At 32.7% G+C, this 25,424-nt stretch overlaps 3 protein-coding genes across 7 annotated transcripts; 1 reads left to right on the forward strand and 2 right to left on the reverse strand.

The window, feature by feature from the left end:
• Window positions 1-1,879: 1,879 nt before the first annotated feature.
• Window positions 1,880-2,573, forward strand: LOC108994991. The gene is made up of 2 exons (XM_018970443.1): window positions 1,880-2,312; window positions 2,458-2,573. The coding sequence occupies exons 1-2, from the start codon at window positions 1,880-1,882 to the stop codon at window positions 2,571-2,573; spliced, it is 549 nt and encodes a 182-aa protein (XP_018825988.1).
• A 494-nt stretch (window positions 2,574-3,067) lies between these two features.
• On the reverse strand, window positions 3,068-6,679 carry LOC108995071 (receptor-like cytosolic serine/threonine-protein kinase RBK2). 4 transcript variants are annotated; one of them, XM_018970572.2, is made up of 9 exons: window positions 6,524-6,679; window positions 5,825-5,928; window positions 5,342-5,719; window positions 4,933-5,184; window positions 4,677-4,831; window positions 4,300-4,379; window positions 4,053-4,188; window positions 3,807-3,956; window positions 3,068-3,491 (listed from the first exon to the last, which is right to left on the reverse strand). In XM_018970572.2, exons 1-9 carry the CDS (start codon window positions 6,556-6,558, stop codon window positions 3,321-3,323), a joined length of 1,461 nt encoding a protein of 486 aa, XP_018826117.1. In that variant the 5' UTR covers window positions 6,559-6,679; the 3' UTR covers window positions 3,068-3,320. The 4 variants fall into 4 exon arrangements, with proteins under 4 accessions (XP_018826117.1, XP_035548346.1, XP_035548344.1 ...); XM_035692453.1 differs by having other exon boundaries at window positions 3,079-3,491; window positions 5,342-5,728; window positions 6,524-6,672; XM_035692451.1 differs by having other exon boundaries at window positions 3,079-3,491; window positions 5,342-5,728; window positions 6,202-6,593.
• Window positions 6,680-7,781: 1,102 nt separating this feature from the next.
• Window positions 7,782-11,310, reverse strand: LOC108995072 (uncharacterized protein At4g15545). 2 transcript variants are annotated; one of them, XM_018970574.2, is made up of 9 exons: window positions 10,833-11,310; window positions 10,656-10,724; window positions 10,131-10,187; window positions 9,906-9,975; window positions 9,164-9,259; window positions 8,737-8,982; window positions 8,577-8,619; window positions 8,105-8,183; window positions 7,782-8,033 (listed from the first exon to the last, which is right to left on the reverse strand). In XM_018970574.2, exons 1-9 carry the CDS (start codon window positions 11,109-11,111, stop codon window positions 7,941-7,943), a joined length of 1,032 nt encoding a protein of 343 aa, XP_018826119.2. In that variant the 5' UTR covers window positions 11,112-11,310; the 3' UTR covers window positions 7,782-7,940. The 2 variants fall into 2 exon arrangements, with proteins under 2 accessions (XP_018826119.2, XP_018826118.2); XM_018970573.2 differs by having other exon boundaries at window positions 8,725-8,982; window positions 10,833-11,239.
• Between the last annotated feature and the right edge of the window lie 14,114 nt (window positions 11,311-25,424).

Consider the following 25,424-nt stretch of genomic DNA (forward strand, 5'->3'; position numbering starts at 1 on the left):
TTCTGTGATAAGTGGATTCACTTGATAATGAGGTGTGTTCAGACTGTTTCTTACTCAGTTTTTGTGAATGGACAGCCTGGTTCCACTTTTTACCCTTCTAGAGGATTGAGACAAGGAGATCCTCTATCTCCTTATCTTTTTATTCTCTGTGCAGAGGGCTTATCCACTCTACTCAATTTTTCTGACTCACTTGGGGATACAAGAGGGGTTAATGTGGCAAGAGCGGGTTGTAGAGTGAACCATTTATTGTTTGCAGACGACTGTGTATTATTTGGAAGGGCTAAGGTTGAGGAATGGCAGAAAATTCAAACCATGTTGCAGGTGTACGAGATTGCCTCTGGCCAGGTGCTTAACAAAGAGAAATCTGCAATCTATTTTAGTTCAAACACAAACCTTATTGATAAGAGGTTGATAAGAGAGGCTGGTGGGGCTGTGATGGTAGGGACTTATGAGAAGTACTTGGGGTTGCCACCTGTTATTGGAAGGTCCAAATACCATACCTTCAGAGGCATAAAGGAAAGGGTTTGGAGAAAAATCACAAATTGGAAAAATAATTTTCTGTCAACTGCAGGAAAGGAGGTGTTGATTAAGGTTGTCCTTCAAGCAGTCCCAACCTACACTATGAGTGTCTTCCTGCTCCCAAAAAGACTCTGTCATGAGCTTAATAGCATGTTTGCCAAATTCTGGTGGTGTAATCAGAAAACCAGTAAAGGGATTCATTGGAGTAGTTGGGAAAATTTGGGAAAACAAAAACAAAAAGGAGGGCTCGGATTTAGAAATGTGGAGTGTTTCAACTTAGCATTACTAGCCAAGCAAGGATGGAGATTTTTGAATAATCCTTCGAGTTTAGTGGCTCAGATTTACAAGCAGAAATACTTTAAAGACTCATCCTTCCTAAGTGCAAAGCTGGGCAGCAGACCCTCACAAATTTGGAAAAGTGTTTGGCAGGCTTCTGATCTGATCAAGGAAGGTTTGAGGTGGAGGGTGGGAAATGGAAGAAGAATTAAAATTTGGGGGGATAAATGGCTAACATCTCCATCATCCTTTAGAGTTCAATCCCCAGTTTCAAGGTTGAATGAGGAGGCAAAGGTTGAGGAACTGATCTTGCAAGAGGAGAAGGTATGGAATGAAGCTTTGATCCGAGATATTTTTGCTGAGGATGAGGTGAACCAGATTCTTAGCTTACCTTTGAGTAGGATGGATGGTGATGACAAACTGGTATGGGGCCCTTCTAATAAAGGTCAATTCTCAGTTAGAAGTGCCTATTATCTTGAATTAGAAAGGAAGAGAAGTCTTAAAGGTGAACCTTCAAAGGAGAGGGAAGATGACCAAAGATGGGTTAAGATATGGCAACTGGATGTACCAGGGAAAATCAAACAGTTTTTGTGGAGAGCTAGGAACAACTTTTTGGCAACTAGAGCTAATTTGCTGAGCAAGAAACTGGTGAAGAATGATGTATGTCAAATATGCAAGGAACAAAAGGAATCTGTCATACACGTGTTGTGGCAATGTGTTGCTACTAATGATGTCTGGTGTGAGTCTTGTTCTAAAATCCAAAAGTGGAAAACCAGTGAGGGTAACCTGCTGGAACTGCTAGAGAAACTGATGCAGAAATTAGCAAAAGAGGAAATGGAGGAAGTGGCTTGGATAATGTGGAACATATGGACAAGAAGAAACCAGTTTGTTTTTGAAAACAAATTCATATCCCCTGGCCAGATTATCAATGCAGCAAGAGAACAGATGAGAGATTTTAAAATGGCTCAATCAGAGATAGAGAAGAATCTTCACAGCAGCAATATGACCAACGAGATGGCAGAAACCTAACAGAGGACAGGTGAAAGTCAATTGGGATGCATCTATTGAAAAAAAGAAGGAAAAAATGGGAATTGGCATAGTTATAAGAGATGAAATGAGGGAAGCACTAACAGCCTGCTGTGATCAAAAGAAATACGTGCAACACCCTGCAACAGCAGAGTGTATGGCACTTTGGAAAGCTATGGAGATCAGTAGAGACCTTGGTTTTCATAGAGTAATTTTCGAGGGTGATGCACAGAATATTGTGAGAGCTATCAATGAAGATAATACTGATTATCCAAGCTATGGGAGTATAATTCACGATGCCAAGAAGATGCTACAACAGCAGCAAGGATGGAAGGTGCAGTATGTTCATAGGACATCAAATGAAGTGGCTCATAAATTAGCTAAGCAAGCCTTATGTCTGGAATCAGAACTTATTTGGATGGAAGTTATGCCAACTTTTATTTCTGATAGAATAGATACGGAAAAGCAATGTATTGATGACATTACACAAAGTTAATACAAAGGTTTATGATTCTTGATTCAAAAAAAAAAAAAAGATGGAGGGGAAAACCGAATATGGAAGTATGGGCTTCGATTAAATACTGGGTAGGCACTCTTGCGGCTAGAAATAACAAAGTCAACAATTTATCCTACTAGGAAGCTCGGATGCTGAGGAATTTGGAGGTCCCGATGATGGAAATAAAGAAAACAGAGGTGCAAGTAGTGAGATGGAGAAAGCCACGGCAAGGACATTTGAAGCTGAACCTGGATAGAAGTAGTTTCGGCAACCCAGGGCTTGCCGAAGGAGGTGGTATTCTGAGGGATGATGATGGGAAATTAGTTTTTGGTTTCTCAAAATTCTTTGATTCTTGCATAAACATGGAAGCTGAATTAAGGGTGGTGATAGAAGGAGTAGAACACTATCAGAATCTGGTATATATAGAAATAGACATAGAGTGCAATTCTTTAGTTGTAGTAAATTGGATCCTGACTCACAAATGCACAGTATGATATCCCTGAGACTTTTGGGATCAACTACAGAATATTTTGCAAAATTTGGTTTTTTCCATAACACACCACTATAGAGAAGGAAATCAAGTGGTTGATTTTGTGGCTAGACGGGATGCTTTGGGCAAGACCGAGTTGTACTCAAATTGGTTGCGTAAATTAACGTAATAATTATATAAAAATAATTTTATAAATTAACGTAATTTTATATGATTTATCAGATTATAAATTTATTTTTATTATAAATAAATATAACAAATTAAATGAATCTACGTTAATTTATAAAATTATATTTATGTAATTTTTTTATAAACATAAAAATCCTCGTAAATAACCATTTACGTTACGGTCTCGTCATACATGCAAGTCATTAGAAAAAATATAAATAATATATATATCAGATTCTGCTCGGTTTTCTCTCTTCAGTCCATATTGTTTTCCTTTCTTCCAAACTGTTTTGGCGCTCGATCTTTACATTTGATCAAATTCAACAAATGAGTTTTAACTGGATATTAGTTCCCCAAAACAATGTTCATATGAAGATCCAGATCAGTTAAACACTTGGTTGAGTTATACTCTTCTGCATCAGACAGCTCCTCAGAGTATGTCCTCCGAAGTCTAGGCTGTTGGCATTGTTTTACGAGCTCTAAAGCGCTGTCCTCGCCTTTCAGAATCTTTACAACCTGCATCGGACCAAGTAGTTCAATCAGTCAGCATATAATGTTTGATTCTGAGACTTTAATTAGTCATCAACTTCACCATTCTTCGCTTGTCATGCATTGGTTAAATTAGATCCCTTGTAGGGACGAGCCTTGTGAAACACTTTGCAGCATGTTATGAGTTCTGGACAATGTTGTTTTGTTTTCATGTGTATAGGGAAAGTAGTGAGGGGTTAGGTATTTAGTTTCGGGTCTAGCTTGGAAAGATCACTGACATAAGGGTCTAGCTGATGACTAAGCAATTACTGGGGAAAAAATCAATTTAAAAAGATTACATGCCTGGCTCATTTTGGGACGATGCATTGAAGAATGATGTATACACAAAGAAGCTGTCAAGACCATACGACTCATCTGTTCTGAGTCATAGGAATCAGCAAGACATGGATCGACAAGATCCTTGATACTGTTCGTAGAGAGCAAAGGTTTGGCCTGCATCATATTGTTCAACACATGAGCTTGAATTGTCAGTAGTATTCCACCATATACTTTCGATAATAAATGGAAATGTGGCAGAAGGAAACATACCCACATCACAAGGCTTTGCTGTGAGCTATCCAGGGCTTTCCGTCCGGTGATGAGCTCTAACAGCAGTACCCCATGAGCATAGACATCAGTCTTCTCATCTACCACGCCATGCATGAAGTACTCAGGAGGAAGGTAGCTGTCATTGGTTTTTTTTTTGGGGGGTGGAGGGGTTAGAGAAGGATGTCAAATAGTTGGAAAGCATGCTTTCAAAGAATGAGAAACCATGAAGACTTTGGGATCTACAAACCCGAATGTGCCTTCAAAATTTGACACAACATGGTGAGTCCATTGATCAGGTAGCCACTTTGCAAGCCCGAAATCAGAAATCTGGATCAAATTTGAAGTTGCAAATAAAACTGTGAAGTCTCAAACAAGCAATATGAAGGTGTCCTGTTAGAGTTTTACAGCATTCAATTATCATATTGGGCACATGATTACTCCATTCTATCCACCTAACTGATGCAAAAACTACCAATAATTTTAGCCTAGTTTGCCAAAGTTAATGTAATCATTCAGAATGACAGAAACTGGATTCCTTTCAGTTAAGTGATATTAATGTAATTTTCTATTAAAAAAAAAAAAAAAACTTGTTATCATTCAGTTATCCTCAGATTATAAAATTACCTGAGGCTCAAAATCCTCTGCAAGCAATATGTTAGAAGCCTTGATATCTTTGTGGATAATTCTCCTCTGACATCCCTCATGAAGATACAGAATGCCTTCAGCAGTCCCTAAAGCAACCTTATATCTGATGCCCCAATCCAGTTTCTCCCTCGGGCCTGACAAAACATCACAAAATGAAAGAAGCTGATAAATTTTAATGTTTGGATACTTGAGAGGATTTGAAAATACATAGCTTCATAATGATAAACAAACTAACCATAAAGTATAGACGCTAGGCTTCCATGGGGAGACAATTCAAGAACGATGTGCATCCCGCCGTCAACCACATACCCAATCAATTTAGCAATATTGGGGTGTTCAACATGGACCATAACCCCAAGCTCTGACAGGAAATCAGCGGTCATATCTTCTTGGGTTCCTCTGTTCAGCCTTTTGACTGCAATAAGCTGCCCATCTTCCAATTCACCCCTGTAAACTTCAGCATAGCCTCCCTCACCAATCAAATTCTCTTCATCAAGCAGAAACATAAGATGTTTATTAGCCTAGCAACACAGCTAAAATTACATTTAGGAATTTTTTTTTTTTTTTAATTATCATCAGTTCAGTTAAAATGTTAGATTCACAATTGAACTTTAAATTATATTCTGAAGAAAGGAACCGCAGACCATGGCTGAAGTTGTTGGTTGCAGCTTGGAGATCTGAGAGAGTGAAGTTCTTCCAGGAAGACTTGAAGCAGCAAATTTCACTATCTATAGGAACTGGAGTATCCAGAGCCGGAACCATCCCTTCTACAATTCTTTTGCTTTTCCTCCTGGTAAGCTTTGCGACACTTCTTAGCGAAGGGAATGTCTGAAAGCGCACGTGGGGTCTTTTCTTCAACATGGAAAAGAAGTCACGCCAGTATTTAGTGGCTCTTGAATCCTGTTGGCCTCCTAAGTCAGAAGTACTGGCTTTGGAAGCTGTTTCAGATTCTAAGCTTGTTGAGCAGCCGTTCTCAGGAGCTCCTCTTGGAGAGGAGGACTCGTACATGGCCTCCTCCACATCTATTTTAACTCAAGTCCATATGAAACAATACCGGCATTAAATTATACCTTGATAGTTGAGATGATCATGGTGTCTAAAGGACAAAATAAAGATGGGTAATTTACCATAACTTGAGAAGGAGTCGGAGAACCCAAGTCGCAAACGTCTGCATCCAGAAGGATTAGCCTTCCCTTCTTCATTGTCTACGGAAATGTCGCGGGAACCATTGCTGTCCATATAGTCCTCAAGGATCAATTAGAAACAACACAGAATATGACAACACCCAAAAGAGCTACTTAAGAGTAAATTCAAACAAAGGGGACACGCATATGAAAGGACCAGAAGTTCTCCAAAAAAGATCTAACACTAAAACGAATATCAACGTGTGATTAATGAGCATAGACAGCTGAACTGAAACATCATTTATCGCAGAAGAGGAACGGACAGGACACAAAAGCAACAATGTAGACATGTCCGTTCTGTTCGCAAGGCTATGGAATACCTTCTAGTTTTTTCATTTTCTTTTCCTGTTGTTTTCACGAGCAGATGAAGCATCATGGAATACCTTCTGCCTTCCATTAACGTTGTAAAGAAATTGACACACTATCATTCTTCACCCGCAGTTAATTATAAAATATTGCGTAACCGAATAAGATATAAGTAACAAGAGAAACTCAATGTAGTCACAAAACAAGAGGTTGGAAACAAAGACATCGTGGCATAAAAAAGAAATGAAGGCATCAATGTAGCGTAACCGTTACAACATTACCACACAGAAAAGAAACAAACCCAGAAAAAGATAAAATAGAAGGCTCAGAAAATACCTTGAACAAGCTAAAGGTTCTCCGACATTTTCCATGAGGCACAAGAGTTGGCCAATCCAGAGAGAGGCCTCAGAAGCCAAAACAAAGGCGAATGAAAGGAAAGAGACAGAGAGAGAGCCAGAGAGAGAGATTGAAAGTAGCGGCTGGCATGAACTGAGTTTTCTCCGCTTTTTCTAACATCCAATATTTATTTTGACTTCTCCCCGAATATTCATGCTGGAAAATAGGCTTTCTTTGTGATTGTTCCTTCTTAATCCAATCTCCATTTATTTCTTTTTAGTTTGTTTTTAAAATCAAACTCAAACGTGGAAAAGGGGATACATAAAACATATTCCGTGCGATATTCTTGGAGGGTACAGCATGCACGTACTCTCTCTCTCTCTCTCTCACACGTAAAAAATCATAAATATTGTATCTTATGATCTTCGATGTCTATAAATCTATAATAATTCATCCCAAGTAATCCATACTAGATCAACCTTAGTATCACGTTTGAAATTTGATTTGCTTACTAATCAATATTTAAAGACGGCCAACTAATCAACTCATCTCACATGATCATTATAACTTTCTCAAACTTCCACATAAAATACAATAAATAATTCGATTTTTTCAAATCACAAAATAAAAATAACATTCTAACAATATTTTATTCAACTTTCAATTTTCATCTCATCTCATCTCAACTCACTATCCAAACCTATCTGAATTATTTACGGACAGATTAATTTATGGTCCGAAATTTTATTTTATTTTTTTCCATTGCTTTTTAATCATTTTAGCCAACACCTGAGCCATCGCTGTTTGTTAAATAATCTTCACTTACAGTTTACACCAGCAATCCCAGATATAAGATCTTGGATAAACCGTTTCTTTCTCGACTGTGTCGGATTATGCACACCGAAACACCCATTATGGAGAAGCAAGTGCATTGCCAAAATACCTGCCTTCCTTGAAGCCGTCAAAAAGCCTACCTTGAAGGTCAGACTTCACTATTTTTAACTTGCTACAGCTGGGATTTGAATTCTGTCTGAGCCCACCTGGTTTCATGGAAAAATATAATGCTATCTAAAAATCAGGATCCAATTTTAGTTATTTACTCCCAAACTTCCAAGCAAGCCATCTCAAGGATGCAGATTGTTTATTATTAGTACTTTAGTTCACTTGATGTGTGCTCTTCCTTGTAAATGACAAAAAGGACAACATCCTAGCCTTACTCAAGTTTCAGAACAGGTCATATTTCATCAATAGACATGCAAATTCACAACCTGATATCAAATTGAACAAGGGTTTAAAGAATAGTTTCATTACACTTTGCACTAGAGTCTGTCTAATATACAGTGGGAACTGCTCAAGAAACTCTATAGAAATAAACACAATGCTTACAAACTGTTATCACAGTCCCGGCTATGCAATATCAGTGGACATTGCGAGTGATCAGTCCCTCGAATATCATATAGAGGTCCCTGTTCTCTGGGCCAAAAATCTCATCGGCCTTCCTTAGAGTCTCCTGAAATATTTCAGATGCATAATTATTCATTGGATGCTGAAAACTACAGAACTGTTAAAAGCGGGGTAAACCTCTTTTGTTTGCTTGTGGGAATTCAACTCCTTAACATTTGCTAGAAAGGCACCAAACTGCTCATAAGACAGACGGCTCCTGATGACAAAAGAGACAGGATCAGATCAAAAGCTGCTTCATCCGAGAAGCCAATAACCAAATTATGATCACGTGCAAAAATTAAAAAATATGGTTCCAGAGCTGTTAAAATTGCTCAGATTAACTATATAAAAAAGTAATGCATAAGGGGAAAGGAGGAACAATTATTTGGACTTAAATTCGGCAGTGGCATGAATAATTCGAGATAGCAAATAAAATAAAAGCTTTGGGTTACAAAAGGACTGGGCGTATGGAGTATACAAGCTTTATTTTTGCATAATTTAGTAGTACATAAATGTTTCAAAAATAGTTCTAAATAAAGCATAATTTAGTAGTACATAAATGTTTCAAAAATAGTTCTATCATTCTTGATCTCAAAACTCCATGTTTTACCTGACTTGGCGGAAGAATTCTTTCCCATCAACCCTTGTTCGTCCTGAAACATATCAAGGACACTGACTAATGAAATGGGTTTTAGACCATATAATCAGTTTTCATAAGCAATCTACTTGTCCAGGTGCATAGATATGTAAGAGCTAACCACTCTGCAAACCTGTGTCAGAGCCTGACAAGGAGCCATGATGGCTTGAGTGCATAGAAGAATACGCCGAAGACCGATCATCGAACATTCCTCTTGATCCAGAAAATGAAGTCGAACGCCGCCTCGGGGACACAGGTAAGGATGTTCTTGTTGGGGACACCGATGCAGATAGGCTCGGAGGAGAACCTGGAGGAGTAAGCCGGGGTGTGACAGTTTGGGATGCAAACAGGAGGCCATGTGATATGCGAGGTCTTGACGCTGCAAAGATTGGCAAGAAACAGAACTAAGGTTATAAATGACATACTCAGTTACAGGATTTTAAATCCATAAGCAATACAACATATGGCCTGCAGGCATTAACTTGTGCAAGACACATATTCCAATTGCCTAAGGGAAGAAATCTGATCTAAAGTACTCCTAATTCATAATACGCTCATACCATCAGGCTCACTTTCCTCTGCTAGTGAATTTCCTACTTCAGACATCTGACTCCGGAATGAAGAGTATCTAGAATATGAAACTGCAGCATCATCATCTGAAACAAAATAGACAACCTCGTTCAGATTAGTGGTTGTATTGGTAAAATGATACACCAAAAACTTGGACCAACGCTTTACGATAAGAATGTTCGAGAGGTCATTGTCAAATATTAGGATGGAAATAATTGGTGCAAATTTATGAGCAAAGCATTTTAACCAAGAGAAAAATGTATAATGTTCAGAGCACATTCAAATGTTAAACGGATCAATTAACAAGTAAATTCCAATTTTCTTTCCTGCTGTCAAAAGAGAAGAGGCAAGTTTTTCCAAGGGAATCCCAGAAACATATGGCTGTCAATGAGCTAATACATTCGTTTTTCAAATTTTCTTTAGAGAAGATGGCAATACTATTGTACAGGAAGCCCTCCCCACCCCAAAAACCCCCGCTCACTGATTGATCCAGACCTCACCCTACTGAAAAAGGCTCTTGCCACTTCACCATAGAAGGCCAATAGTGATCTAATATGTTCTAATCGGGTCCAAAAACTTTCCTTGGCTGGGATTAAGAATAAATATCCATTAGTCGGCAGTTTCATTTCCATGCACAAGCGGATCCACTATTGGGATATTTATCAATTTTGAATGCAAATAGACACCCAGAATCCACCTAGGTAGAACAACATGAAAATAGAAGTAGAGGACCTCCAGTCTGCGATGCTGAAGAAAGACTTGACTGGCTTTGTATCTTAGCAGCAACCTCTGGAGCCCCTGCCTGAAGTAAAACCAGATTCAGTAATGGCACAAGCCAAAATATACCAACACGTACAGCTAGTATTGTGCTCGCAATATATTATATATATTTTTCATTAGACTGCCACATTGGGCTAGACCCGAACTCATGAGGAATGCTGAGAGAAGATAACTCACAGAATTTTCATCATCCTCTTGAAGCGATTGCATGAGTGTCTTCTTGAAGACCTCCAACTGCACACACCCAATACAGTACGACCATGAGACCTCCAACCATAAACCCGATTTTACACTCATTCAGTTGTATAAACTAAGGAGCTCAAACAGCTCTAAGCACCTCGTTAGCTGATGCGTTCGTGTACACATACATACATTAATGCATGCATAGAAAAAAAAAACACGTAACAACTAATGAACTCCTCTCGCTCGCTCTCTCTGTCTCTCTCGTTCTGAGATCCTCACAAAAAATAAACCGATTAAGCTTTAAAATCCAATGAACAGAATAAGATTAGTGCAATAGAAGATTGTTTCAAGTTTTCGTCTTTTCCCCCGCCGCCATTCTCAACAAAACGTGATTGAGCATTTAAATTACCAATCAAATTTCACTCAGTGCATCACACTACGCGGCAAGTTAATAATCAAACGGATTGAAAACCGATAAGTCAGAAAAATGTAGCTGTTGGTAGAAAGAATTGGCAGTACCTTGGAGACATCTCGGTTAAGCTTCTTCACGGTGCTGGACAGCGAAGCGTTCTGTTTTAACAAGCTCTCCTGCATCAAATAGGAACCCCCGAAATATGAATGAACTAAAACGGGATTTTTTCAACCAAAAAAGAAAGGAATTGAAAGGGGTTCGAGGCTTGGGGGGGCTGTTCGGACCTTTTCCTTGTCAGCGAGAGCGAGTTTATCGGTGGAATCGGAGAGGGAGGCGTCGAGGGACTCAACCTGGGCCTGGAGTTGGGCGATGAGCTGGTCCTTGTCGGCGAGTTGGGAGCGGAGGGAGGAGGACTCAGATTCGAGGGCGGAGACGCGTGTGGAGAGGGCAATAGAGGTGATTTTGCGAGCCACATCGAGCTGCTCGAAAGGATCTGACGGCAGGACTTCCAACACCTCCTCGGGAAGATCGAAGTTTGAGCCACTCGGTTCCTTCGCTAGCATCTCTCTCTCGCGGGGTTTTCGATTTTCTTATTGTTTCTTTATATGGATTTCGTCATTTCTCAAATAAAAGAACAAATGGAGATGGCTGATTGGTTAGATACAGATATGACATAAGAGGTGTTTTTTTTAATGTCAAGGGAAAACCGAAAATGTGTGGTTTCTAATAGGAAAGCTCGTGAACGGATAGAACGTTTGGAAGAGACAAACAGCACGCACTAGCGGTCCGTTATGAGTGTTTCCTCTCACACGCACGCGCGTGCGCCTTGTCACTATTCTCCTTAAAATAAACAAAAAAAAAAAAAAAAACATAGTCAAATGGGTTGAAGATGATGTTTTTGGGCATGGGATGGGTTAAGCCAGATGGACCTAGCTTTTATGGATGTACAAGAATAAGGCTATAAGTTGGGCCCAATTACAAATTCATATGGCATTAGCACTTTGCATGCACTTCTTCTACTTTCCAACTGCTTATGTTTTGGCTAGATTTTGATGAGATTGTAAATATAGTTTCAGCAATGTTAAAACTCGCATATTTTTTTTTTAAATAGTGATATCTATTATTAAAAAATTAATTTTTTTATATAAATTTTAAATTTATTTACTTTTTTTTAAATAGAATATAGAATTTGTACACTCTAAAACTGCACAAATTATTTATCTTTTACAAATGGGCATTCCAAGTTGCGGGAATCAATCTATAGTTAGTTAAACCTGAGTTATCATAGTCTTAATTTTGCCTCTTATATTCTAATGTTGGGTTGTTTCATAGTATTCAGCATCATCATCTTAGTTCATAACATGCTATGATATCAGCACATGGATTGGGGGCATAGTTATGAAGTTGTAATAACACTCACAAAATGCCACGTAGCAGGTCAGCATTGATGGTTGTTGATTCTGCAACACAAACTGAGAGAGGGAACCTCCATTCCCCCTCGGGTGACCAAAGCATCTCCAAAAGACATTAGCATAAAGAGAGGCTCATTGATTCTTCACATGCACTTTGGCTTTTCTTGATGTTTCCTCTACCCCCTTCCCAAGGCACTACTATCTCTTATGAAAGAAGTAGACAGGAGACACAGAACATTATTGCTTCCTTGCAATTCACTTCTTAGAAATAAAAAATAAAAAAAAAGGATTCATTTGACCCCACATTTTTTTTAAAAGCTTCTTGGATTTGTTCCCACTTCCCCTTTATTTTCTTACAATATTACTGAGGAATCCAGTGGGACTGAGACAGAAAACAAGCTCCACTCACTATTCTTTTTTTTTTTTTAAATATATATATATATATAATTATAAATATTTAAATAAATATTTTTAATTAAATTATATATAAAAATAAGATTGAAGCGACATATCATTCGTATTCGCAATTAAATTAAATATAGTTTTAAGTTTGCAAATTTTAAGATTGTATGCAGCATTATGTTGTATAAATACTTTAATTATAAAGTAATTATATAAAAATAAATTCACAAATTAATCTCTGTATCTGAAACACTTCCTATGCAAAAATTCAACTATGAGTTGGACAGGGACTCAACAATTATCCAAAATCTAATTAAGATGTAGGAGATCTTAATTATAAAGTATGAAAGATGGGTGGTCAATGGCTAGCAGAAAGAGATTCGGTAGGTGGCAAAGGAAGGAAGATCAGTTAATGCCTTGCTGCATACATTGCATTGCTACTTAGATCGGTCCCGTCTGGCACATGCTGATCGCTGATGGGACTTTTTTAAAAAACTCAAAGTACATTCAAATTAAATTAGAGTGATAATAGGTAGGTGTGAATTAAGAGCTGCATATAAAAATTTTATTGTATTATGCATTATTTTTTATTTTTATATTTTTATTATTATTTATAAAATACTTAAAATTATATCACTAATCAAACGCAACCTAAAACAAGACGGAGTTTAAAAATATATTTAATCTTGAAATACACCTCAACTAGTAAATATTTATAATCTTGACAATTACATCTTTACATTAAAACAATGTCAATCATTCAAATATTTTATTTGTAGTCTTATAATAATAAACTAGACTAATTTAAACAGAAGTTAAAAAAAAAAAAAACATAAAAAAAAATCTTATATCCAAACATATTCATGAAAAACTCTAACTAGATCGCGTTCATTCATTTACTGAGAAGTCAAACTCGATCAACAATATTTAATTGATATGTGAATTGCACAACCTACCAACGAATAATCATAAATACCAATATATAAAATTGAGAAATTAATGTTTTTTATGTCAAATAGCAAGTATATATCATGTGTTGTATTATTTTGTATAAATATATTACTTATGAGAAATTATACTTGCAATCGTGAGTGTACAAGTACCGTACAATCGCTTTGAAAAATGTGAATAAATATGGGATCTATATGAAAATAAATTAATTTTTTAATAGTAAATTTCACTCTTTTTCAAAGCGACTACACGACGTTTGTACATTCCATGACTGTATATAGCATTATTCATTACTTATTTTACAATCAATAAGAATCAACTCAGTTTGGATTGAGAGGGATTTTCAATCTATTTCATTTCATCATTGTAATTTTATACAAAATATAATAAATAATTCAATTTTTTTAAATTATAAAATAATAATAATATTAAAAAATAATATTCTAATAATATTTTATTTAACTTTTATATAAACTGACTATTCAAACCTAATCTTATTTATTTAATTTTTGTCAGTTGGTGTAAAACAATTTGATGAGAAGTTTTCAACGCTGTATATGATCACCAGAGCAAGAAGAAGAAAATATCATCCGTCAATTTCCAAGTAATACTTTGAAGGCAAGTTTGGAATCCAAATTATATCTAAAGAAAATCACATGTTATCCTCTTAACTATATATATAAATTAGCCACCAAGTTCTTAAAGTCGTCACTTTGACTTTCAAGTTGGAAAGTAGGTTACAATTTACTTCCTCATTAAGATTAGAACATGTTATAGGTGAAAAATATATGATGTGGCCGATCCATCTGATCTGGCAGATCTGATCGGACCTCTTTAATTTTCACATATGAAATAAGATGAGTTTAAATGAATGTTAAAAGTTAAATAAAATATTATTATAATATATTTTTTTAATATTATTTTTATTTTAAAATTAAAAAAAATTAAATTGTTTATTTTATTTTATGTATAAATTTAAAAAAATTGTAATAAGTAAATTAAATAAATTGAGAAGAATTGTAAAAATAAACCAATAGTATCATGCCGCTTGTCATCCTATTTTATATCATTCTTTCAAGTGATATAAAATTATTAAAAAAAATTATCATCTATTAACGGGCACTTGATCATTTGATAATTTTACCATCGTGATTTGATTAGATATTTCGTCATGCGCATGTGTGATGCCTATAAATTTGAATTTATAGTAACTAAAAACAATTAAAATTTTGATAGGATATTTGAAAAGAATGTTTCTGTTGAATCATCTCAAACTTACCTCTTTTTGACGTGGCACTACCACGTAATATCACATAATTTATGAAAAAATATAAAAAAATATATTCAAACCAAAAGAACATCCGAAAATATAAAAAAGATTAAAACTAAAACTTTAGGTTTTTCAGTAGAGTTATTTAAAAGTTTTTACACCACACATCATCCACATGATATAATTTAATTTGTAAGATTTAAATTTTAAAATTTTATTTTAAATCAAATTCTGCTAAGTAAATTATGTGTGATGTAAAGACTTTCAAATAAAATTATTTCTAGGTATCATCTACCTCTTTTGTGTCCGTGTCAAAATTATATGTAGGTACCCTATATCACATACGTATGCATAATCAACATATAATATATCATTTTTGTCCCTCTAACATATCTCAAAGATGTCTGTTGTCTAAAGTTTCCTCATAACATTTCTCATTTCAAATTGTCAAGTATCATTATTCATTTGAGAATATAAGATTCTCATATTTAATTCATTTCTTGTCATCGTATAAAAATTATTCATGAATACAATAAATTAGATACAAGCACGAAAATAAGAAAAGGCTTCTAAAATTATAAATTATCAAATATTTATTATAATTAATTTTTAAATTTAAATAATTAAATACATAATCAAACTCATCTTTTCGACCGAGATTAAACTCGTCTTTTAGAATTTATGTATCAAAATGGTGTTTATTTTATATTTTTATTTTTTTGAAAAAATAAAATAAAATAAAACAGAAGCAGAAGAAAGCATCAATGACTTTAGCGCTGGATAGAGACGAAAGGTGTAGCTGTCATATGTACCACACGCCACAGGGGATGGTAGAGACAAGTTTAGGTGAACAGTCGCCTTTCCATTCCCACCCAGAAAAGACATGAACGCGTTGTTGTAAACCACGTACAAGGTAAACAACCACTGGTAACAACTGCTTTTCCTTTCACAAATCATAAATAAATAAACAAATGTCACGAGAAAGCTATTTTTGGTATAGCGAACTTTCAAACGTCTCCGACATCTCCACCGACATCGATGCAGTTAATGAATTGAACACAAGATTTTGCGAAAATATAAAAGAACTACAGAACATAACCATTTCAGTCAGACATTGGTAGATCTATCAACACGGAATTCAATTCATTACATTATCTTTACATGCCATAACATTACAACAAAAGGAGTGAACCTAAAGGTCCAGAAAAACATACAACACACACAACTCAGAACAGAAATAGGAAATCTGCTTAAGTTAAAGTCATCCCCCTAATGTTTATCGTATTTTACACTGCAAAAGGGAAACAAAACACATACATTTACAGCCTACCTTTAGCTTCTTAACCCATCTTGCTTACCCATATTGCAAATCAAACACCCCCCCTAATTTTTTCCCTTTTTTGAGATATTTTTTCCAGTATTACAACACTACATTACCCATATTTCGATTACTACTACCCAAAGAGAGAGTATTATCTAATCCGTCCCCGTAATTCTCCCGATTTTCAGATTAACCTTCCGTTTTAAAAAAAATCACGGATGGTTTAAGATCCTAAAACTCGAGATTAACGCAACGGAGACGAAAGTCGCGGCACAAAGAGAGATAATTCGTTCGGATCAAGATCTTATCCGGATGTCCGATTCCGGTTACCCTGTTCATCACCTGATTGGAAACGGACCTTACAAACTGAGCTTGAGCAATCGCCTCAGATCTCGAGTGGCGGAGTCATCAACAAGTGTGGAGACATGATTTTTCTTAGAGAAGGACGGCAAAGGAAGCGAGCTCGGTGCCGGTGAGACCGCGAACGCCGACCCAGCGTACACGTCGCACTTTCCGATCATCGGTGGCGACCTCGGATCCTCGATCCGGATCTGCATCGGCACCATTCCAAGTTCCGAACCCAGCCTCTGGGTCCCCAGGAGGACCTGACCATCGTCTTCCTTCCGCAGGACCGCGCTCTTGAGCTTTGAGTCCATCGATTCCCCTCTCCTCAAAATCGTCACATTTTCCATCGAGAGACTCCTCTTCTCCAACTTCAAATCGTCGGAGGAGCTCGATCTCTTCGAGACGGACGGCTCCGACTGGCTCATAACGAACCGTTTTCTCTGCTCCGGTTTCTCGGACCGGACAGCCGGTTTACGGCTAGATCTAGAGTTAGAGACATAACTAGTGTTAGCATTTCCATAATTACTTTTCCGGCGATGAAAAACAACCGTATGAGGGTCTCTGATTCGTCCGATCAAACAATCCTGAGGTCGTAAAACCTCCGTCCCCATGGTTTGGAATCCTCAAAAGCGAAAAAAAGAAAGAAAGAGATATATCGAAAGAATGGGGGGGGGAAGTTGTTTCTTCTCTGGCCCGCTGCTCTGCTGAACACAGAGTCGTCGTGTTTGTGTTGTTTGTGTTGTAAGGTCGAGCAAGCAGGGAAATGGGAATATATAAGGGTGGGGGATGAGAAAAAAGTGGGGTTAGTGGGTTGGTTTGAGCTGTGGTTGGGTTGGGTTGGATTGGGTTAACGAAAGTTGCTTTGTTTGATCAATCGACTTTTCTAATTTAAAGATAGATATTATATTAGTTTCACAAATTCTCTAATTTTTTTTTAAAATATTAAATTTATATAATTATTTAATATTAATATAACCACAAAATAAATTTTATAAAAATAAATTTATAAATAGATACACATATTATATCATATCACTCTATTTTATAGATTTATTTATATAAAATTTATTGGTAAAGCCTTTTTATTAAATTATAGCTAAAATAATATCACAAATGAGATAGATTAATATGATTTATTATATCAAATTTATAATAAAATTAATTTTATAATTTAATATATTAAATTAAATTATATCGATTATTGAATTTATTTTTTAAAATTTTTTTGTGATAAAAGAATTTTTTTAATTAAAAATATTTATAAAATACAATTTTCAATTTTATAATTTATATTTCTAAAATTAAAAAACTTTAGCTATTTAATTTAAAGAGAAATAATTTATGCAAGTCTCAAATAGATAAATTTCATATAAAGTCTTGTAAAAAAATAAATTTCATTTTAAAAAAGTGTAAAAAAATTACTTCTTATTAATAGAATCTATTATTTTATAAAAGGTTTGTATGAAACTTATGAGTAGTATTATACTTTTTGAAAAAAGCTTCTGAATGTACTTTCTGAACATTATATTTTATTATTATTTTTTATATTTTTGAAACCATTATAAATATTTTTAAAAAATTAAAAAAATTTATAATATTATTAAAAAATATTTTTTTAATCACTAAAAAAAATAAAAATAAAAACTCATTCTACACATTTTTTACATTCTTAATTCAGAACGTTTAGTATTTTATAAAATTTATATCTAACATTACCCCTTATTAAATTTTGACGCGTGAAAGAAAGAGCTGCTCAGCTGACACATTTGAGTGGTCTGACCCGACTTACTTACTGACTGGGTCTCTGTCTCTTTCTACGTATGTTTGTGTGTGGGGCCTACCTTGCCACCCGATGATCCGATCCCAGCCCGTTCTAACGGGGCACCGTTAATCTTTTGCTCCTAAAACACTATTCGATACTTTTTCGATGGCTGTAGTGACACTCCGTATATATTCGTGATTGGTCTGGCCCTGTCAGTTTGTAGAGTCACTGACGGTGTTTGTCTGTCAAGGGTCTTAGGTGTCCGTTTCCCTCTTTTCCATGCAAATTAATTATTAATGTTAGGCGGGGACCACCATGGGATAATAATTATTGTTATTTTCCTTTCTTGTAAGGAAAATGATTTATCTACAACACATTTTACAACACATTGTACAACAATGTGTTAAATGAAGGACATTATTATAAAATTAAAATAAGATGATTTTACAATAATACCCCTTATTTAACACATTATTGTACAATATATTGTAAAATATGTTGTAGGTGTATCACTACTCTTCTTGTAATTCGGGGCTGCATTGTACTAATATTATATAACCTGTCCCCTCAAAGCTCGAACTGCACGGGTTCGAATGATGTTAACGGATGGTATTATATTATATAAATTAATTTAAATATAATTTATTAAATTTATTGTATCAAAATCTTAAACTACTCTAATATAATTCTTTAATATAACCGTTCGTATCATGTCAATGTATCTTGAGCCCTTACTAAATATTATAAAATATATTAATACAATTCGACCAGAACCATTTTAATTTATTTATGTAAAAATAGATTAAATAAACTCAAAATTAACTCATTTGACCATATTAAATTTAACATCATTTTATATAAATATTTAAATCACAATATTTATAAAAAAATATAAAACGAACTACAAGTCTAAAATTACAATCCAAATCATAAAAATATTAAAATAAAAATCCTAATAATTTTATTTTTAGGTATAAGAATATAATTTTAATTTTAACTTTCATAACAGATCAAAAGAGATTGACCCCTTAAACAATCGTGTCTTAACGGATCAATCCGTTTTGATTTGAACTCATTAATACTTAACTCAAAACCGTTATTATTATATCGTGTTCGTGTTGAGTTAAATGATCGTGTCATATATTGTCACTCCTAACTGAAGCAGTCATACCACCAAAAGATCATTTTATCGTTATAATTATTATTTTTTTTATTTTTTTTTATTAATATTAGTTACAAGTTTCAAATAAATAAATTATATATAATGACTTGTTGGGATATAAAAACACTCTCAACCCATCTCATTTCATCATTACAAATTTTTCAAATTTTCATACACAATATAATAAACAATTCATACTTTTCAAATCACCAAATAATAATAATATTAAAAAATAATATTCTAACAATATTTTATTCCACTTATCTAAAACCATCTAATCTCATCTTATCTCATTATCCAAACTAGCACTAAATCTTTTTATAAAAAAGTGTATCTCACTAATAAAAAATAATTTTTTTACAATTTCTAAGCTGTGGTCAACTTTTTTATAATGGCTTGCATGAGACTTGTCTATATGAGATTTGTATAAATAATTTCTCTTTTTTTATATTCATTTTTAAGAAGAAATTTTGATTGCGTTTAAATGTTAAGATGAGTTAAGTTGAATTGTAAATATTAGTATTTCGTGGGTCTCCTTGCAATGAGTTTAACGTTTTTGTGTTTAACTTTTTAAGTTGAAATGTATAAAGTAGGTTGAGATGTGTTTAACTTTATTATGAGAAATTGAAAAAGTAGTAGGTTCCATCAATGATTGGTTTGATATGAGTCGTGTAAGATCCAACAACCAAACATAGCCTATTGTGTTTAGATAATGAGGTGATCTTAGATGATTTCAATTTATATGTGATAATAATGTTGTGTGATTCCATTAAAAATGTATTTCAATGTAAATAAGTTAAGATGTATGTTTGAATGTATGAAAAAGTTGAGATAAATTTAACTATTTTACAAGAAAAAATTGACTCACCATCTTAACTCTCATCATTTTATGATGTATCATTAGATTATAGGTTTACAAGCGAAATATAATAAATAATTTCCAATCGCTTAATGCCACATCATAGGATAGTGAAATGATTATGAAAGCTAGAATGATGAATATCATTACTTTTTTTTACAAAATATTTAAAAAATAATAAATCACATCAATAATTAATTCGATATAAATTTAAATTGCTTTAACAATCCAAACATAGTCCTGAGTCCCGAGATCACAACTATTCTCAATAGGATGCCGACGTGGCCGGTTGCGTGGACCGATTTGGCGTGCTCCAAATGTAAATTATATTTTTTTAATTAACTTTTATAAAAAAAATTATAAATTCATTAATAGATAATTTCTTAATCATTAATTACCACGATGGAGCAAAATCATAGGGCAAGTTAGTATTTTCCTTCTCAATATTCTAAAATTTCTAAAATTTAATTTTTTCTTTTTTTTTTCTCAAAATCTAATAAAAATATTAATTCAAATTATATTGTTACTATTCACAAATTATTTTACTACAATTAAGATATTTCATGAGATATTCTTATATTTATTTTATAATAAAAATAATTTTATAACTTGATTAGTCATATTAAATCACTATAATTTATAAATTTACTTTATAAAATTTATTTGTACTAAAACATTTCTAAAAGAGTAATAGTTTGGTGGTTGGATATAACTAACTAATTTAGAAGAATTAGAGAATACGGTCTCGTTAGGTTACACAAATGAAATGAGATAAAAGTTAAAGGTTAAATATTATTTTTATTTTAAAATTTGAAAAGTTGAATTGTTCATTATATTTTATATAAAATTCTTGAGAAAATTATAATAATTATATGATACGAGATCAAATGAAATGAGATGAGATAGTTTTAGATAAAAGTTAAAAACAGAATAAAATACTATTAAAATAAAATATTATTATTATTTTAAAATTAAAAAAAATTAAATTATTTATTATATTTTGTATGAGAATTTAAAAAAATTATAATAATAAAATAAAATAAGATTGATTGAGATAATTTCTCAATCCAAACGAATCTATATCCAAAGGGCTAAGAGCTGTAATTAGGTTGCGATGTGTTTAACTTTATTATAATAAATTGAAAAAGTAGTGGGTCCCATCAATAATTGGTTTGATATGAGTTGTGTAAGATCCAACAACCAAACACAGCCTATTGCGTTTAGATAATGAGGTGATCTTAAATGATTTCAATTTATATGTGATAATAATGTTGTGTGATTCTATTAAAATGTGTTTCATTGTAAATAAGTTGAGATGTATGTTTGAATGTATGAAAAAGTTGAGATAAATTTAACTTTTTTACAAGAAAAAATTAATTTATCATACCAACTCTCATCATCATTCTATTATTTCATGATGTGGCATTAGATGATAGGTTTATAAGTAAAATGTAATAAGTAATTTCTAATCACTTAATGTCACATCATAGAATGGTGAAAATATTATGAAAGTTAGATGACGAATAATATTATTCTTTTTACAAAATGTTTAAGAAGTAATAAATCATACCAATAATTAAATCGAGATAAATTAAAATTGTTTTAACAACCCCAACATAGCCCTGAGTCCCGAGATCACAACTATTCTCTATAGGATGTCGTCGTGGCCGGTTGCGTGGACCAATTTGGCGTGCTCCAAATGTAAATTATATTTTTTTTAATTAACTTTTATAAAAAAATTTATAAATTGATTAATAGATACTTTCTTAATTATTAATTACCACGATGGTGCAAAATCATGGGACAAGTTAGTATTTTCCTTCTCAATATTCTAAAATTTCTAAAATTTAATTTTTTCTTTTTTTTTCCTCAAAATCTAATAAAAATATTAATTCAAATTATTTCATTACTATTCACAAATTATTTTACTACAATTCAGATATTTCATGAGATATTTTTATATTTATTTTATAATAAAAATAATTTTATAATTTGATTAGTCACATTAAATCACGATAATTTATAAATTTACTTTATAAAATTTATTTGTACTAAAACATTTCTAAAAGAGTAATAGTTTGGTGGTTGGATATAACTAACTAATTTAGAAGAATTAGAGAATATGGTCTCGTTAGGTTACACAAATGAAATGAGATAAAAGTTAAAGGTTAAATATTATTTTTATTTTAAAATTTGAAAAGTTGAATTGTTCATTATATTTTATATAAAATTTTTGAGAAAATTATAATGATTATATGATATGAGATCAAATGAAATGAGATGAGATAGTTTTAGATAAAAGTTAAAAACAGAATAAAATACTATTAAAATATTATTTTTAAATATTATTATTATTTTAAGATTTTAAAAAAATAAATTATTTATTATATTTTGTATGAAAATTTAAAAAAATTATAATAATAAAATAAAATGAGATTGATTGAGATGATTTTTCAATCCAAACAAATCTATATCCAAAGGGCTAAGAGCTGTAATTAGGAGTTCTATTGCATACAAGGTGTTGTTACTTCTAGTTCTATAACAGCTTTATCTATTTATTCTTTTTACATTGAGATAATAAAACAGATATGTCCAAGATAAAGTTACAAAAGTAGTCCTCAAAAGAGTGTCCAGTCAATTTCCAAATAAAGTAGTTACATTTGTAGTCAGGGACAAATTTAAAGTGGGCATGGGATATTGGTCCCTCAAAATTTTTGAAAGTAAAACGTTTCTGTTTGTTAAAAACAAAACAAAGTTTGAGAATCTTGCGAATTATTTTTATTTTTGTCATTTGGTCTGGGTTTATGTTAACATAAATGCTTGGTATCTCGAGACGGGATCTCGAGAGTGTCGACTTGCATTTTTTTTTTTATCTAAAGATTAAAGTATTTTTTAAATATTTAAAAATATAAAATAATATATGAAAAAAAAATTAATTTGAGTAAATTCTCGAAAGAATTTATCGAGCTACATGCTCAATGGGTGTAGCACGACTCTTATGTTAATAAGAGATCCATTAAGAATATATTTAGATAAGTTTTGTGAAAATTATTTTTAAATTTTTTACAAGAGAAATGTTTAGTCTATACAAAGATGATTCTAAAAATAATTTTATAAATTGACAGAATTTGATATGTTACATCTAATTATAAAATATTTTTTTCAAAAAATATAACAGATCACTTTATTTTGTAAGTGTGCTTCCATAACTCTGGCAGGTTTGGGGGTGGAATGAGACACAAAATTCTCATCTCATATCATCATTACATCTTTTTCAAATCCTCATACAAAATATAATAAACAAGTTAATCTTTTTAAATCCCAATTCAACTTTTTTCAAATCTCAATACAATAATAATACCAAAACATAATATTTTAAACATTAAAACAAAATATAAAATTCTTATCTCATCCTCCAAACCTGCCCTTAATAGATATAAGATTTTCTCAAAAGTTAGAGGAAAATAAAATCTTAGAAATTTTAAGATACATAATTAAAAGGAGAAGTTCAAATGACGAAGTCCAAACCTACTTGAAAGCACCTTACATGGTATGGATTAGGGTTGTAAGAAAAAATTAAAAAACCGATCAAATCAAATCGAATCGACCAATTATGTTCGGTTAAATATCGATTTGGTCGATTTCAGATCCCAAGAATCAAAACTGATCAAAAATCGGTTTGGTCCCTATATTCATGACTTGAAAATTGAATTAAATCAAACCCAAATATATATTTTAATTTTTTATATTATATATATTATACATATTATAAAATTAATATAACATGAGATTTTAATCTTATTATTTATATTTCCTTGATAAAAGCTTACTCTTGAGTATGAATATTAATATTAAGTTATCAACATGTTTCTATTTATCTTTACATATTAAGTTACATACTTATATGCATGATTAGGACTGTAATCGAGCCGGGCCGAGTTGGTCTTTGGTTTGCCGAGCTCGGCTCGACTCAAAATATTCGAGCTCGAGTCCGAACTCAAGATTTTTTTTTTTATTCTTTGTTCGAGCTCTACTCGATAAACTAAACTCTCAACTTGAGCTCGAGCTCGTCTCACAAACGAGTTCGAGTCGAGCCGAGCTTGAAATTTTTTTTAAAAATTTTTTGAATAATATTTAATAATTAATAAATTAAATAAAAAATAAAAAAATGTAATATTAAATTATACAACTAACAAGTAGAACCTCTATTGAATTATAAAATTTAAAAAAATTTAAAAATAATTAATATCTAACTAGTTGATATTTATCCAAAATAAAAATATATTATATGCCTACATATATTATTAATACATATACTTAATATGACAGCATATAAGGTTGCAACCCGAGCTCAAAGCATCGGATATGTGCCCGACCCAACTCGGACATCTACAGTGCGGATGACAACCCGATCCGAGCCGATTATTAAAAACAAAAAACGGATCGAACCTGTGTGACCCGACTGATCTTAAAAAAAAAAAAAAAAAAAAACAGAAAAATGTTTTGGCTCAGATATTTCGGGGTCATATGTGCAACCCTAAGGGGTTCATCAACTTTTTGATGGACGGGCTCACGTAGCCGTCGATTTGGTTCTGACGCAAGTTACTCCCCACCCTCCAATCACAATGATTTGGGGTCGCTGGCAAGCTGCTACTGCTACCTTAATGAATGGTGTTGGCTATGTAAACAGGTCTGATGAGACTGACGGGAACACTCCCATTTTCATATTAATTAACAATAATATAATATTATTATTTCTTAATTATAAGAGCTTGCCAATCATCTAGCTCTTATCAAGTCTAAAATTTAGCTAGAATCTCAACTTTTGGCTATAATATTAATTTTTGACTCAATGAGTTTATATTGGACTAGCTATCTTAAAGTTAAAATAATAATATAATATTATTTTTTTAAAATTTTTTTTTACAAATACAATTCATATATTTTCTAGATCTTCATACTTTATAAAAATAATATATATACTCTATCAATATTTGCAATCAATAGAATAAATAATGTGCATGCCATGTATATTTTACTATTCAAAGAAAGAGAGAAGTGATGAAATAATAAAATATTGCTTTCTATTATGAATAGTAGCTAGTTATGTTTGGAGATGACTTAAGATTTATTGTAGCTTAAGTTTTAAGTTTTGGACTTTTAACTAGTCCAATATGAAAGTTTTTTCTCACATCTAACTAAAATTTAGACTTATATTGATATTTAACTAGTCCATTATCAATATTCTAAGAGTTGCAACCGAAAAGTTGGTGAGAATTGTACCGATTAAATAAATAAAATAAATCCAATATTAAATTACACATGGCAAGCAAAAAATGATTGCTTAACCTTATCAAAAAAATAAAAAAATTACAGATTAAAGTACATTTGA

The sequence above is a fragment of the Juglans regia genome, chromosome 7 (assembly GCF_001411555.2).
Source record: "Juglans regia cultivar Chandler chromosome 7, Walnut 2.0, whole genome shotgun sequence".
NCBI classification, from domain to species: Eukaryota; Viridiplantae; Streptophyta; class Magnoliopsida; order Fagales; family Juglandaceae; genus Juglans; species Juglans regia.

Excerpts from the sequence above, each read along its gene's own strand:
- LOC108994991 (XM_018970443.1), top strand. The coding sequence starts at position 1,880 with ATGGGAATTGGCATAGTTATAAGAGATGAAATGAGGGAAGCACTAACA. Across the intron at positions 2,313-2,457 it reads TATTGATGACATTACACAAA|GAAGCTCGGATGCTGAGGAA; the intron begins GTTAATACAAAG and ends TTATCCTACTAG.
- LOC108995071 (XM_035692451.1), bottom strand. The coding sequence starts at position 6,278 with ATGGAAGGCAGAAGGTATTCCATGATGCTTCATCTGCTCGTGAAAACA. Across the intron at positions 5,729-5,824 it reads CGACTCCTTCTCAAGTTATG|TTAAAATAGATGTGGAGGAG; the intron begins GTAAATTACCCA and ends TATGGACTTGAG. Across the intron at positions 5,185-5,341 it reads AACCAACAACTTCAGCCATG|AGAATTTGATTGGTGAGGGA; the intron begins GTCTGCGGTTCC and ends TGCTTGATGAAG.
- LOC108995072 (XM_018970573.2), bottom strand. The coding sequence starts at position 11,111 with ATGCTAGCGAAGGAACCGAGTGGCTCAAACTTCGATCTTCCCGAGGAG. Across the intron at positions 9,976-10,130 it reads AAGAGGATGATGAAAATTCT|GCAGGGGCTCCAGAGGTTGC; the intron begins GTGAGTTATCTT and ends GTTTTACTTCAG. Across the intron at positions 8,620-8,724 it reads TGACACAGGTTTGCAGAGTG|GACGAACAAGGGTTGATGGG; the intron begins GTTAGCTCTTAC and ends GATATGTTTCAG.